General features: G+C 37.4%; 1 protein-coding gene and 1 long non-coding RNA gene across 5 annotated transcripts; both read right to left on the bottom strand.

Annotated features, from left to right (window-relative positions):
• Window positions 1–1,139: 1,139 nt before the first annotated feature.
• On the bottom strand, window positions 1,140–12,050 carry LOC140853262 (diacylglycerol kinase 1-like). 4 transcript variants are annotated; one of them, XM_073247653.1, is made up of 10 exons: window positions 11,923–12,049; window positions 10,315–10,588; window positions 9,971–10,226; window positions 7,169–8,784; window positions 4,938–5,304; window positions 4,794–4,870; window positions 2,700–2,819; window positions 1,927–2,091; window positions 1,623–1,760; window positions 1,140–1,532 (listed from the first exon to the last, which is right to left on the bottom strand). In XM_073247653.1, exons 4-10 carry the CDS (start codon window positions 8,375–8,377, stop codon window positions 1,383–1,385), a joined length of 2,226 nt encoding a protein of 741 aa, XP_073103754.1. In that variant the 5' UTR covers window positions 8,378–8,784; window positions 9,971–10,226; window positions 10,315–10,588; window positions 11,923–12,049; the 3' UTR covers window positions 1,140–1,382. The 4 variants fall into 4 exon arrangements, with proteins under 4 accessions (XP_073103754.1, XP_073103753.1, XP_073103752.1 ...); XM_073247652.1 differs by lacking the exons at window positions 9,971–10,226; window positions 10,315–10,588 and adding an exon at window positions 9,036–9,300 and having other exon boundaries at window positions 11,923–12,024; XM_073247651.1 differs by lacking the exons at window positions 9,971–10,226; window positions 10,315–10,588 and having other exon boundaries at window positions 11,923–12,050.
• A 3,728-nt stretch (window positions 12,051–15,778) lies between these two features.
• On the bottom strand, window positions 15,779–16,464 carry LOC140853454 (uncharacterized). The gene is made up of 2 exons (XR_012136511.1): window positions 16,277–16,464; window positions 15,779–16,127 (listed from the first exon to the last, which is right to left on the bottom strand). It is a non-coding gene; the product is annotated as an uncharacterized lncRNA (long non-coding RNA).
• Between the last annotated feature and the right edge of the window lie 128 nt (window positions 16,465–16,592).

The raw sequence follows: 16,592 nt of genomic DNA on the forward strand, positions 1-16,592 counted from the left end.
TTTGTCACAGACATTGTCACATACCGAGAGTTTTGCACGAATTTCATCATTAAGCTCATCATCCTAATCTATAACTTTTTTGAAAAAAAAATTCCTCCACCCAAACAAGCCTTAAAGAACATAAAGGAAGCACAAATTTGCATCCTACCCCCAAATGGAACCACCATCTTCCATTTTAAAAGACATGCAAACCACAGAGAAGGCCAAACAACCTCCCATAACACCCACTCCTTTCCTTTCCTCCCCTTCCAATCACTAGGCATTCAACCACTGGCATACTTAATGACAGGCTTGAGCTCAGGGCCCTTGCAATCCATCTCCACCGGGCACTTCCTCCTCCATGGAGGTCAAGCTGCAGGAATGGAGGTGACAGCACTTTATATGACTCATATGAGTTCAGAGCTGCAGCAAAGCAGTTTAATAAGGCACTACATACAGACCAAAATTGCTCATCAGTCTACTCTGACCTAAGATGCCCCGATCATCTGAACACGAAGAAGAGCAAGAAGCTGAAGCAAATCACCAGGACTGTAACAAGCAAGGGGAACCAACTTTGCTGACCATGAAGCAACAAATTGTCAAAAACTTGTGCTAAAGCTTTTGAAAGAAGCTCAAAAGAATCTTACTCAGAAGGCAATCGGCATGAAGCATGAAAACATGCTTCAGGGCCCTTCATCTATGAAGATGAGTTTAAATATGTTTTTATCTACTTCTGTACCCAAGCAATTTGCCTGTCCAAGGAACTTAAAACTTTTGGCCCTAACAAAATAGTGAAATTCAAGAATGTCGGTGCACGTAAAGAAAAGAGCATTAAAAAAAAAGCCCTTCATCTCCATACTTTATTCTCCACTGCTTCTATTCCTGCATGTTCATACACCTTTTTAACCTTAGAATTACCACGCATGTACCTCAACAAACACATTTATCCAGACAGAACCTTTCACAGAAATTAGAAGAAATCAAATATAGAGAGGCAAATGATAATACCCCAAATTAGGTAATTAGAAAGTCTCTTGATATCATGCTGAATCCTTAAAACATAAGGTATTGGAAAGAAGCATGCATAAACTTAATCTTTGAGAATGGAAACCTCTCAATCTATTGTCAGCTATTGTTAAAAAAAAAAATGGACTCCAGAATGAAGATGAACTTAGAACTACAATTTTCCATTATCTACACAAAATGTCATGGTATCTACAGAATATCAGCAACGATTTATGATTTTGACATCACAAGGGCCAGAAACATCTGATTGGAAAGATGATCCACTGGACAAAGAGTTGCTGCACTTGGATAGGCATCATATACAAAAACATAACTGTCGTGACAGCATCTGGCAGTGCTGCAGAAACCAGAAAACTATTCCAGATATCTGGCAGACTCTATGAAAGCTTTAGTGCCATCTCCTGAAGGAGGGCCCTCTTCTGTGAGGCAGTGATCACACGGCTTGTTTCAGCATTTTCAAGCACATCAGTTATTATGGCAGCAGCATGACCAAGAGGCTCCTCTGCTGCTCTCCTCAACATGAATGCCTAAGAAATTCATCATGGTCAAAATTGAATGCGGTTATAATCTCTCAGCAGCAGCATGTGCAAGAAGACAGCATTAGATAGGGGTCAAACCTGGCCATGATGAGATATTACTAATGTACAAGGTCGCTGAAACCAAGGTTCTCCATCCACCTGAACAGGGAAGGGAGCAAAAAGCTGAATCTTGATGGATTGCCCTTGTGCCAACCTCCAAGCTCGAGAAAGCCCAACCTAGTGCCAGCATGTAATCTGTTAGATAAATTGAGTTTATTGTATTCAAAGAGTCACAAGTGCAACAATTGTGTTATACTCACAAACAAGGCTAATGTTATTGTTATCCTATCGACTTCAAAAACCTACAAATTCAGTTCTGAAAAGCTTCAGCTCAGCTGACTACCTGAAGCTTCCCGAGATGCCATGTTCCCTTGATGCTAACAACTTCCAGCATCTTGTCATGCATTGACTGTGGATCAAAATTGTCATAACTCTCATCCTCATTCTGCCACAAATCAACCCCTCCCATGTAACTTCCAATATTTGCAACAAGTACACCTTCTGCATCCTGCAGTAAATTTTAAAGCATTACGGAACATCAAAATATTGAACACATCCAATGAAACCTCAGTAGGGCAGCAATAATAGAACTTAAAGAAAGAAGCATTAAATGAAATAATTTGAACACTAGCAACAAAAACAGACAGAATTTTAAGTAGCCGGGTCAAAATTAAATGTTTCAGGAATTGGAGGAAGATGCTCTTTTCCTGTGACATGATGCTCGCATTCTAAAGAAGCTATATCCATGATGATATGATGTTAGTTTATGTCAGGCATTCATAACAGGTGAGGCACTTTTGGAGCTGACTGTGATGCCACACATAATGGAGACCAGGGGGAGGGGCGGCAGCTAGAGTCAAAAGTTCAAGCATGCATGCAAGTAAAAAGAAGCGATCTGTCAAACATAGCCATCTAACCAATATATAGAGAATTACAGCTTCACATGGGGAAACATAATGTTTCTCAAGGATCTAATTGTCATCAACAGGTAATTGGATTTTGTTGTACTCCCCTTTGAGGATACTTGATTTAAACTGATCAGACAATCAAAAGTTTTATTTATTGTTTTCATAGACATCCAATAGTTCATCAAATTGATAACCATATGAAACGTACCTCAGGAATTTCTACCTCGACTCCATCTACCTCTAGTCTGATTTGCCAAGGTAAGTCTGCAAACGTCCTGTCCATGATGCTTTTTGCACCTTCTCTTGCATAAAGCATTTTGTTTAAGAACTGTGCCACAAATGCCAACTTTTCATCTCAAATCTTAAAAACCCAGCAGAAAACAGATTGTATTTAACTACCTCATATCAGGGATAGGAAAAGAGCTTATGTGCAAAATAAAGGCAAATTCAGAATGATTTTGATATCAAACATTTTTAAAAAAAAATAAGAAGAATATGATTTGAGACATCACATATAACTGGAATCTCATAACAGATGAGCTGCATGAGAGAATCAGTAATCTCTGTTTTTTTGTTCTTTTGGTGTGTGTGATTATGTATTAGACAAAGCCCATAGGTAGTTTGAGTAATATAATGGAGGTTGTGCCCCCTATTACCCTAACCCCACAAAACCCTTAAGAAGGCACGATAGGTCTCTCATACAACCATCTCAAGACTCCACGTGCAGGCTAGTTGGCAATAGGCTGTCTAACTGACAATTACTAACCCTGTGCTTCTGTAAGCAATGTCGTATGGAATTACAAAACAGAGAAATCATCGAGGAATCAGACAAAAGATGAAACTTTTTTTTTTAAAAAAAAGAATCACCTGGTACATCCAAATTCCTCAGAAAGGCAACAAAAACCATCAAGAGCAAGGCTAAGATTTAAGAAAAACAAAGAATCAAAATAAAACAGAAAACATAACTATTTCCAGTCAAAAAAGGAACTCAGTTAACTTACATCTATCTACCTTGATCTGATACCAAAATCAGCTTTCATCTTTTTATAAGACCCATCCAGTATCAACAAAAATAGAGGGCTCAGGACAAAGTTACAGAATCACTTAGTTGTTTGAGTAAAGAAACTTTAATACAGTTATGCAAAAAACTTCTTGCACAAAATGAAGTGGCTATTCAACATGACTTGTGGCAACAATCTCTTAGGAACCTTAATACCCATTCCAAAGGCAAAAGTTGATTGCCATAGTCCTGGAATGGAAGAAAATTAAAAATGGCCAACTTTCATAGACCTCTAAAACATCACACTTCAATAAAATTTTATATGCAATACATGCTGTGGACATTTATAATCAGAATCTTCTAGCTGGCGTGCGATAACTATTCTAGAATCTCATTGCTGCTCCAACTCCTGCTCATGTACTTGCTTAATGATGCTTTGGAACCTCTAGGCCCAGCATTTTTTGTTGCCATTATATTCTATATAAACTAATTTTAGTAATTAAATTTAATCATCTAGTGCTTTGCTGATTCTTCTATCACTATATCATTTGTTTCATTTGAGATAAAGATCAACTGTGTCGCCTTTTCCTTTTATGCTAACTAATCTTGACTTATTCAGATGATTCCTCAGTGCCTAAGCTTAAATCTCTGAGTAGCACGGCTTGCACACATATGGTACTAAATTTGCTTTTACGCTGATAACTTAAGGTTGCTATTATGAAGTATAACTTAAAAATTTCAAAAGCCAGGGATTACTGAACTATGGTCTCAAACCTGTTCCCATACCATGGGCCTGCTCAAATCTTTTTTCCATTCTGAATTAGCATCAACATATAACTTATTATTCCCCCATAAAACTACATTTCCACTCTGTGCTTGGTTCTGAGAGATGAAGAGCCATGATAGCAATATGCTCTTAAGTTCTGTTCAAATTCCCACTTGTTAAGAGTTGATATAGTGCTACATCTAAAAAAGGATGGAAAAGAACAATATTTTTGTCCAGTCTGATAAATCTTATGAGTCCAAGGTGCGTGGACTCAACCTGCAACTTTGAGTGAATCATAGAAGTAATTATAATAATAAAATCAACTAGCTATCCAGAAAGAATCATCTAACCAAAAAAATTTACAGAAAGATAAAGAACAAGAAACAACTTTGTGGGAAGTTGTATGCCATCTTTGTAGAAGTATCTTCATAAAAGTGTCGGTCAGGGGAGGAGGTGGGGGGGGGGGGTGGTGGGGGAGGTGTTGTGGGGTGGGGTTGGGGGTGGGGTTGTGGGTGTGGTGATGGAGAGCTAGGTACCTGGCTGTGGAACTTTTCAGGATTTTCTTCACGTAGATTATGTATGTCCAAAGCAACCTTTGCATCGCAGCCAATCCCTAGCAACAAAGAAAAATAAGGTCTTGGAATATTTCACAAGGCCAATAAAAGGGTCATTCCATGTACCTAGATAATTGTTCATAAATTTCGGAGGTTGGACAGTCTTGGATAATGAATCTTCAATTGCTACTTTCCACCTATCAAGAATGGTCACTGCTGCATGCTCAACGTGGTGCAAAACTGTACAGAGACCTCCTTGTCTCTCGATAGCACCAAGACCACCACCCCATGCCAAAACTCTTGCAAGATCATTACCAGTGCCAGCTGGAAGGATTGCAACTGGCGGAGGGGATTCATAATTTTGTTTGTCTATCGCATCAAGAACCCAACCAACTGTACCATCTCCACCACAAACAAGAATTCTGAAGTGAGGTACCTTTCTGAATAAGAATAGTCCTGCCTCAGGCCCTTGTGTTGAACTCAACTCAGATACCTAGGAGAATTATCAATTAGGTTCATTTTAAATAAATCCATGGTTGGAAATAGTGCTCAAAAGCGTCCAGGTGTCCAAAAAGACATGACATGCAAAACTATAAGAAATTTAATAGATGAAATGACTATAGTTTATAGATGTGTGAGAATGTGCACTTGGATGTATATATACAATGATTAAACCAACTGAACTCCAAAGTTTTATCAGAAGTCATATATTATATATCAAAAACTTCAATAAGAAGTGCCAAAAGTTGGCACGTGATGGTGATGGCATTATATGTGAGCATCAAATGACAAACTATTTGACATGACATAAAAACAAAAACCACAATTTAAAGTGCCTATGCAACAATGTGGGAACTGCTTCAAAATAAGAACTGTCTACAAACAATTTTTACCTTTACCTGAATGGTTCAAGAGGGGAAATCATTTTTAACTCAATTAGTATTACATAGCTTTAGGCCACATCTTGCAATAGGCGAAGCCTTGGACCATTGATGCCATGGACAAGTGGTCACCCTTGGGCCATGTTCAGTTGACAGGAATTGGAGGTGGGAATGGGTATCAAATCTTTGTCCAGAACTCCAGCCCATTCTCGTGTTTGATAATTAGTTTGGACATGGGAGTACTGATTCCCACAAGTATTTTTAATATTATTTTTACTCATAATAATATTATTATCAAGAATATTATATTATTAATATTATTATATTTATATTAAAAGTTGAAATTACCACTGGGTTTGTTTCATTTCCTAGAGATTTACCTGGACTTATCCAAACACAAGAATCAAACTAATCATTCTTGGCAGTTCTCAGAAGTGCATTTCCCAGGAACAGAAAAACCATTCCTAACAACCAAATGTGGCCTTGTAACTAGAGGTAAAGGGGGAAGAAAATTGATTAATCCTCTTCACATATTGCAGTGGATGTAGTAGAGATGAGGAGAAAATTGACAAGGAGAGTTTGGGTGGAGAAGATATGGTGTTAGACTGGTTCATGTTTAGTTCAGGTAATTGAACTGTATTCGATGGCAAGATTCCTTCTCCTCTATAAGCTAGATCCATGCTGCTATTTATTGACTAAAACATAGAAAGATGATAATTTATGACCCACACTTGACTCATAAAGGACTGCATAATGTCATTCCAAATGCTAATATATTAGGACACTAAATTCCATGTTTAGGCTGGTTATGGAAGTGAGGCACAAAAAATAGTAATAAGCCAACCAAAAGAAATTGAACCTCCAATTTTTTTAAAAAAAAGATTTTTTTTTTTTTAAAAAAAAATCTGCTTCTATGGGTCATTTTAAGTTTATCTAAAGTTTTCTTTGTAAACCTTATAAGCAAAGAATTCAAATAGCAATCTGTTTTCAGATCACCATATAGGGCACTGTATACGGCCGCCCCACCCCCCTCTCTCTGCCCGCATTGCACCTGCTACCCACTTAACTGGGGGAACATTATCAACAAACCAGGGCCTTTGGATTAGATCCCAACTTCCCCATCCAAAATCAAGGTTGCGATCACCACATTATGCCAAGCTAAACAGGTTCCTTCAAATAACCAAAACAAAGTTGGCTACACAGCCAAATTTACATGTCTGATTGATCATAATGCAAATTAAATGGGGAATATAACACGAAAAATTATGTTAGCATATAAAATGAGGAATATTTCGTACCATAATATAGTTGTATATGTTTCAAGATGCAAAGCAGAAGCTAAATGTAGCTTGTTTCTGACTCATCATGTAAAGCAGATACACAAATGGACAAGCAAACCAATTAGCCTTTCTCACTCCAAGAATAGACAACAAAAAATTGCCTACAAATGACTGATAAATAACTAATGATGATTACCTGTATTGGATTTAGGAGAATGTGTAAACGGTGCCTGAGTGATTCTCCTCGCTGGCCACCACTTTTTTTGTTGATGAAAACTAGGAGTGGTCTAGCATCGGGAGGCAAATCAATCAGTTCATACCTTTGTTTGGTTCCTAATATCTGAGAATCATCACCTTGAGTGAATGATACAGTTCTGCTTGGTACTGCCTTCATCTCCCCCTTGCAGACACTTTCGCTACTTTGTTGCTGGTCGCCAACATCAGCAACCCCATTACAATATTCTCCATTACCATGGGAGCCATTAGATGTTAGATAAGTATCTATGGTTCTTTCTGTAGAGGTGTCATTGGTACTATTGCTATTAGCTGAATCAGAAGGGAGTTCACAGTCCTGCTTATATTTTTTACTCTGGCTCCTGTTAATATGTCCTCGTACAGTAGATGCCAATTCATTTGCACCATGTGTTATAGATCTCAAAAAACCACCTGCTCCCGTACTGCTCAAATCTTTTACAAAGAGAGGTGATAGAACAAGGCGTTTAAACGGTCCAAGGTCACAAATATCACCTGTTTCATTAGCCATGCTTGAGTGACAATCCACATGCACTAGCCGTTGACACCACATACAGGACCAAACAGGAGAGCCACCAAGAAAGGATCCACTGCAAGGTTCTTCACAATAACTACAACAAGGAGTTTCTTCAGGTCGATCTGCTACTTCAGTCCACTGAACAGTCCATTGGTGGATTACATGTTTATAACCAATCATGGAAACAGATTTGCAATCTTTTTGTGCACTTGAAGAGCACATCATGTGCGCAGCTGCACCACAAACATCACAGCGGTGTATGTAGTTATCCAAAGTCATCATCTGTCCAAGAGGTTGAGGTGGTGAAAGTGATTCTAAACATGCACAACACTTCAGACCTTTTGCACGAGAACCAGATTCTATGCTCCAAACATGAGCAGAAACTGGAACTTTATGCCTTGTTTTTGGATTCTTCTTTGACCTTGCTATAGTCTTCATCCAGCTTAAACTGGTATTATGCCTCCATATGGAGAAAGCATATGTTAATGTTAAGATTCCAATAAACACGGTTGTTATATAAGAAACAAAGGAAAACCAAAATTCTGCCATGTCAGAAGAATCATTTCCCCATTTGGGAAGGAACACCCTGAATTTCTCTTTAAACCAATTCATTTTTCGGTAGCTTAGTGGTATCATCACACTCCCATTGTTACTAATTAAGCTATCCAGCTTAAGAATTCCAACTCAGAAATCAAGGTTCCAATTCATACATGACATAAGATGAAATCAAGACACATAGCATCATCCACATTATGTTCTTCAAATCAACTTCAGTAATAAAATGGTGTCAGCACCGTAGCTGATCCAAGATAAAAGCTCTGAAAGAGTAATGGTAAAACATCTATCAGGACCCTTTGATCTTCTTGTGCAAACTATTTATCCACCATCTACCAGTGCAGTCACCAAGTCCGCAAGAAAAGGGTCAGGCTTTTAAGCATGCAGAACAACATAAAACTCTGACACTCCTAGCAATTGTAGTGTGACTTGTGTCTTTAGACTCGGATTTTTAACAGCATGATATAGTAGTTCAATCTGCGGAGAATCTGGAAAAAGAGAGGGTGAAGTATATTAGCTATGGACATGTCTCAAGTTAACAAAATGAAGCTACGACATTATTAAGCATGATTCCAAATTTCTATCTCATTTTTGTATGTAGTCATTAACTGAAGCACAAATGCAACATCTGGGAACTCCAATTCTGATGCATGTTCCAATGAATAGCAACTGTTAATACATCATTGTTCTTTATATAAACATAAAATATAATATGAAAAACATCAAGGGACATCATTACCATCAAACTAGCCTTTACTCATGCAAGGCGGGATTTCAGTTTACACAAAGAGTGCATTTATAACTTTCTATAGATCGGCATACCCAGCTGCTCAATGTACAGTTATCTATGATGGTGCATGAAAATTAAAAGTGAAACAGATCGCCAATTCATCTAATTCAATCATCTAACATATTTCACCCTGAAAAGCTGTGATCCTCCCTCCATTGTTGCTGCAATGACACAATGTTCAAGAATATTATCGCACCAGTTTATAACATGTGACCTGATTAAAATAATAAAGTATATATTATCCAATCAAAAAAGAAGGAAAAGAAACAAATATCAGTGAGACAATCTGCAATCAACAAAATAACCAAGTAGTAATAATTTCCAACCCAATAGAAGGCATTAAATTTGGCTAATAACAGAAAAAAATGAATAACATAATTAGAAAGAATTAGTATCCCAGCTATCTATAGCTGATGCTGGTTTGATAAAAGGAAAACTGCCAATGGTGGTGGCAGTGGAAAAGATAATGACTGCTTCCAAGGATGCTCCCTAAGTCACATAGGCTTCAATGTCAAAAAGACAAGGTTGTTCAGTTGAGTGGCATAAAATTTGCCCAGAATATTGGAAAAATCCACTTGGATATAAGAGATGTTAGAACAAAGCACATCAGTTTGCTGAGTTTGGAATGATAAACTTCCTCTATAAAATGCATGTTTACTGAACATATTGCTGACTAGAAGTGGTGAGGGAGAAAAGTGTCATAAGTTTGTTATCACTGCATTTGTAAGAACAACCCCGACAAAGCAATTCCAACAAACGAGAAATTTAAAGGTCCATCCCAGTTATTGAGTTTATCTTCCATCTATAAGATGGTGTTTGGTTTTTCTATTACAGCATATCAGCAATAATATGAACTTGCTAATACGAAACTTGTATACACTAACCAGTGTTCCCTCAATATTTTCTTTAGATTTTGCCATGTTCACGTCAGGTTTCTGCTGCTATTAAAGTTGCCCCTCTGGCCCTCTCTTATGTCTGTAAGCCAGATTGCATATTATATCTTATCTGCTGCACAATCTCCGCACCAACAGAGAATTCCTCAACTCTTCCTGCCAGCATAGGAAGTGTCCAGTGTCAAGTTAACCACCAAACCCAAGAAACTTCACCTTCATTGGATAATCCAAGCCCTTGAGCAGCCTCCTATGAGAATTAATTCATCGATCTCTGTGATTAAGCTATCAGCTTTGGCTACTCATTCAATATAGATTGTATGAAAAGTTTCAATCACCTCAATCATAAGCACCAATCATGACATTAATTGGTGTAAAGCATAAACATGGATTGGTTCTCCCACAAATGATTGGCTGAGAATAATGTGCTGAGTTGATGAATCTAAAAAAAGCTCTCATCACATATTGATTTCATGAGGCACCAGGAGATAGTTGCCGCTGGTTCTATGGTTGGAACTTGAAAGTCACTCGAAGAATGGCCGCTGAGTGCAACTTTTGTAGAGACCATCATGGGAAGGTCCAATCAGGAGCACCTTATACTCTACCAATTTTCTGCATCATCATTAATTTAAAGTAAATACGAAAGTAAAACTCAGCTCAACTAGGCCCTAAGCTCAAACTAATTGGGATCCGCTACATGAACCGTTTCCTCTATTCTGCTCGGCTTAGAAATATGAAAAGCAGAACTGCTCCGCAATTTAATTGGATTTTAAATAAAACCTTAATAGACCTGTACTAGCTTTGAAACTCTCAAATGAGAAAAATGATCCACTAGTTACAGTGAGTGAACTAGAATCAATTCCCAAAGAGTTCCCTTGAAAAGAGAAGGGGAACAAGTAAACTACTTATCTAACTAGGACAGAGCTAAACGTTTAATTGGAACTCCTCTCATCAGTACATGCACTGGGAATAGGTTCTGGAAGGTGCCACCATATTTCTCAGGAAAAAAAATAAAAGAAAAAAGAAAAAATCTTACCAAAGACTGATACAGAAGTAATTTGGATCAAATAAAAATACACCCTAATATGTACAACATCAACATTGCACATGGAAGAAGCTTGACATGATGAGCATGCACATATAAACATATTAAGAAATTTTAAAATGATATCTAGAAGTAACAATTCTTAGGTAGACATATCTTCATTTTAACTCGTGTTTTAACAATTATCATATTATGTTTCTGCAAAGAAATGCCACCAAATGATTCCTGTCTGACTAGATTCATCAATAGTATAGAAAAACAAATTTCATGATGACCATTAAATAACCCATCAACATTACAAATTCTTATTTTTACTTAATAGCCAAATTTCCCAATATCATAAGTCCGCAAAATTTGTAAATCTTTCTTTTTCCTTTTGGGTAAACCAGCGTTTTTGCTACAACTGGTCACAATCATCACAAACTTCAAAAGGTTGCCTACATCATCAAAAATCATAAACGTAAATCTTGACCAACCTATGCACAGAAAACCAAAAAATTAACAACTGATTGATTATGGACAAAAAATTAACAATGAAAAATATGCATTTAGTCCACCCCAAAACAGACATACATGACTCTAACCTCAGGACATATCGGAGGGGGAAAATTCAAAAAAAAAAAAAATCATCAATCCAAAACAAAATTCGACCTTTCCTATCGACTAATATCACCAAAAGCAAGAGAAAACTCCGAAACCCCCACTCGTATCTACAGCGCAACTAAAAGTGAAATACAACTCAAGAACCAAAATTGCATGGAAAATCAGAAACCTTCACCGATTCCCATCGATCAGTGCTTCAAAATGACCCAAAAAATCGAAGAAATCGCATAAAAAACCGGAAAAGAATTATAAAAGTATTAGAAAAAGGGGATCAGAAAAGAAGGAGCAGTCATCTCACCCATGGATTCGTGAGAGCAGAATCGATCGAGAACAAACTCGGAATCCCCCCCCTCTCTCTCTCTCTCTCTCTCTCCTTTTCGACAAAGTGAAAAATAATTAATTAATTATAACTTCGAATGTTTCGCCTTCTTGAATGAAAAGCACCGCATAAGTCTACGCATTTCTGCGAACGCTCTCCGTCCCACCACCCCCCCCGGGCCCCGGTGTCACATCAAGCAGATCTCTAACCGTCGGTAGACTAGTGGACGATCATCATCCTCTCCTGGGCAATGGGATGATGAGACGGCTGGAATCGTCCGATCTCACAGTCGGTTGATTTGACGGTATAATAAACTGCCAGGTCAAGAGAATCCGAGTTCACGTCTCACTGGAATCTTTGACTACGAGGACCTGGAACGGTGTGTGGGTTCTCTTGTTTAAATGGTTCCAGCGGATAAAGACAAGATGGGAGAAGGGAGTCGTGGGAACACCCGAGACGGTGATGGGGCCAATCAGAAGACCTGGTCGGTCGGTCGGTCGCTTTGCTGGGCCAGGCGTAATCAGACACGTATGTTGGATGATGCATGATCGTACCTTGCTCAATTAATTTTGGAGTCCATCAATTGGACCACTTTGATTTCATGACGCAATCCAAGCAAGTAAAAGAAAAATGGGAGAAAAACATTCAAAGAGGCAAGAAATTATTAGGTGGATCATGTCAATTATTGACTTAGGATGAAAAAATTTTATTAAATAATTTCAATATTTTTTTCCCTAGATTCGCGGTGGATCTGATCCACTTAGTAATTTCTCCATAGGGATATTTATTAGAATTTAAGGACACACAACTCAACTTTCAATTGGATCACCTTACATGATTTCATGAGGTAAGCTAAGCAAGAGAGCAATTGGAGACTCATAGAGACACTTCATTAGAAATTAGGAACACCTAATTGCAAGATCTGCCGGTGACCTTACAAATTAGGAACACCTAAGTGCATTACATGAGATTGTTGTTTATCCATTTTGCCCCATATACATCAGTACAAATAAAATTGCAAGTGCAATTGTCATGCATTTGCGATCCACATAAGCTTTATATAGGAATTACATTCAATCCAACTTTGTAATCTAACATCTCTTTTCCTATAAAAGAATAAAATATTGTTACATTGTGGTTGTTCATACTCATCTAATTTCAGTATAATTTATCATAACTCAAATCTAGGCACAAAATCACAAAGCTTTAAACTCAATAATATAAAAGAATACTGCTAAAATTCCAAGTAATATGAAGGACCCTTCTAAACTTATGGACCCTAGTTACAATCTACCAAAAAACAGTTATCAGAGAGCAATTAAGTTTCAGGCTATCATATCAATCTCAGTTCTAACTTCCTTGATGATCACAAAGTTGCATCATTTTAATGGTGTTATGCATTTTTCATGTTTCTTGACATTTTATTCATTATTCTCCATCTGTAACTTTTAAAAAAATAATCATTACCCTACATGGCATGCTTATCATCTTAAGTTTGTATTGCATTCAATCTTTGACTAGTTAGATCACTCAAAATGGTCCCCAAAATTAAGGATGGATAACAATCAACTTAGGGTAGTAATATGATAGTGCTACTTTGATTGCATTAAAAACTTATCTCACTTTATCACACCACATAAGCATTTGCTATCCATTGTGATCGCTAACAATTGCTATTATTAGGGACCTGTTTGGGCACTTTGAATCCAATATCTGTAGATAAATTAATATCCAAATAAAAGTAGGAGAGATGGGAAGGGGTGAGAGGCATCAGAGAAATGCAACTCAATTATTGAGCACACAAACAGATATAAAATCCTTGGTTGCATATAAATTATCCATAGGGCAAAATGACCTAAGAAAACTAGAACAGTTGATTAGTTCCCTTCTCGTTTAGACAAAGCTCTCAAGAAAGTTTATTTCTTGATGACTAATTTTCTTAATTACAAGCAAGTTTTGGCCTAAAAATAAACATTCTTCCCAATTAATGTTCAGATTTAAACTCTCTCTCTTTACCTTACTATTAGCCATTGTGTCCACGTGTCATCTAGCATGAGTCATGCCCCAATATAGCAATTATATACATTCCTTTTTTTTTTTTAGGTAGAAAATATTGTACATTTTTTGAATTGCCTTTTTCCTCCCTCTTCCGTAGGAAACGTTCATAGGTGACAAGCTAAATAATAAAGGCGATACTCTTCTCAGTATCCATAATAGTCTCGCTCCTCAAATCCCAATGAAAGTAAGATTTGAACTAAATCTTAATATAACATTAGTTAGTTACTACCTGGAAATCAAGCACGTTCCTTCAATTTTACTAGTGGTCATTTTGTTAAATATTGCGCCATTTTGTTAAATATTGCAGATATAAATATTCTGAAGAAAACTTGCTTGACATTTTCTCCTTCCAATATTGCATTCCTTCCCATCTCCAGAAGAGGTCAACTGGCGGATTGCTCAAGCTTTGGGCTAACTTCTTTAAATTTTGTTGCTGTGGAATGTCTGTCAATGTGATTATAAAGTTCACCTGTAGAGAATCAGTTGAATTGATGCATTTGATGAGCAATCAAATGTATCCAAATCCTTGATATCTTTTAGATTTATGGAGAACCCAGTCTACCTTCCATTGCATGTTTCTTGATTTGAAAATTTTATCAAACTAAGCAATGTCCATATTATCAGAAATGGATAGACTTTATTGTCAAGTCATTGGAGGTAATATTTACGACCTTCATTGTGTTCATGCAAAAAAGTTTCTCAAGCCTAGTATCAGATGGTGAGCTTAGTGGATCATGGGCAGATTTGCAGATTAATTACTTCTACAAAGAACAAAACTAACACATTTACCACTGGATAATTCTCCAGTTCAAAAAGAATATCCACTTCTCAGTTCAATTTAGGGAAATAATATATGCCCCTTCGCAAGCACAATCCCAGATATCCAGGACAAATTCGATCAGAGTGAGAGATTTTAAAGACAATTAAGGGACCTTCATTCATTTCTTCTTGTTCTTCCTTCTGGGTCGCTAAACCCTGCAAGCCAGGTTTGAATCAGACTCTTGGAAAGTTGCTATATCTGGGTTCAGGCAGTTATGAACAATCAACAAATTTATGCCTTCCTGGTTCATAATATCATAATCTAAAACCTATTCCTCATCAAATATGGTGCCAGGCTAAGAGTACAACTTAAATTTGAAAAGGCTGCATGGCTTTCCAGCATATATGAGTTCTTATAATATCTGAGAGATCTTTTTCCTAGGAAAAAGAATTACAGTTTCTTCTTCCTGTGCATCTGACATCTCTTGACGCCTAGTTTCAGCATTTATCATCCTCAGCATTAAAAAGTCGACTTTCAAAACCAAGAACCCAAAGTTTGAAGATCAGATCACAAATCTGGCTCACACTGCAGCTAAAAACTATGTCTAATTGCAAAAGTTTGTTTGAAGCCTAGATTTTCAAGACAGATCTGACAATCACATAGCAGCAACAAACTCGTCTCAATTTGAACGATGGTATCCAGAGGCAATTTTAACACTTGCACTACCAAGCTTCATTGTATTCACGGATCCAAATCAGTTCTGCTCGTGTTACAGGAAGAGTGAGTAAAAACGCCCAGTCTGGTGCATATTTAACTAAATATCAGGTTTCCTCAAAGAGAGAGAGAGAGAGAGATCTCAGGTTGGCAAAATAGAATGACAGTATCATACACACATACATGTAACCCGAGGTGTAGGTCCATGGCCCGAGCATCAAAAACTTGCTCACTAGCAGACTTGGGAAAATTTTTTAAATATCACGCAAGTACAAGGTGCAATCAGTCCACACTGCCCGAGCATTGACAGAATTTCGCATGCATTACCAGCCCAACAATGGTCAAAGTTCAAATTTTTTAGCACCATTACTAACGTATCAGACCATGGATAAAAATGAGTTTACTAGCAAACAATGAAAAGGATTATAGAGAATAACACAACCTGCCCATAAGAGTTTCCAATACTAATATAAAAGTTGACAATTATAAAGTGAATGGAGAAATCCTAAAACCAAAAATGCCAAAGACCATAACCAAAATCTCTTCATTGATGACAGGGACCAGAACTGCAGCAACTCATCAAGGTACAAGGACAATCCGGCCCGCTACTTGATCTAGGTCACGTTGCCCCTGGGAAGTTATTTTCCTCCCACTGAAATATGATAAAAGAAAACACCTTGAGCAACTATGCATAATCCAAAAGATAAGTGGTTTGCAGAGAGTAATTTGCTAAACCACGAAAAACCAATTATCTCACTCAACATTAAAAAATAAAAAAATAATAAAATGCAGACAACACACCCTCTTGGATCAATGTCAATAATGTTCATATTCTGCAACTGCTGCAAGATGTGGCGAGCTATTGCACCACTGCTCTTGCAAAAATGTGGTGGACGGGATCCATTTCTCTTGCGCCCTCCATAAATCTTCTGGAAACCACCAACACCAATACCCTGTCTCAGATAGATCTTTCTTGCCATGGAAGCTGCAAAACCAATAGAACATGTGTAACTTTTGAAATGCTGGATGGAGTAATGACCAACTTGCTTCAGAGTACATCATTGGGATAATACTCAAAATGTATGAAAGACAATAACCATATGAAGGCTCATTACCA

Source organism: Elaeis guineensis, chromosome 13 (assembly GCF_000442705.2).
Source record: "Elaeis guineensis isolate ETL-2024a chromosome 13, EG11, whole genome shotgun sequence".
Taxonomy (NCBI): domain Eukaryota; kingdom Viridiplantae; phylum Streptophyta; class Magnoliopsida; order Arecales; family Arecaceae; genus Elaeis; species Elaeis guineensis.

Excerpts from the sequence above, each read along its gene's own strand:
- LOC140853262 (XM_073247651.1), bottom strand. The coding sequence starts at position 8,377 with ATGATACCACTAAGCTACCGAAAAATGAATTGGTTTAAAGAGAAATTC. Across the intron at positions 2,820-4,793 it reads CTGAAAAGTTCCACAGCCAG|TTCTTAAACAAAATGCTTTA; the intron begins GTACCTAGCTCT and ends TTTGTGGCACAG. Across the intron at positions 1,761-1,926 it reads GGCATCTCGGGAAGCTTCAG|GTTGGGCTTTCTCGAGCTTG; the intron begins GTAGTCAGCTGA and ends TGCTGGCACTAG.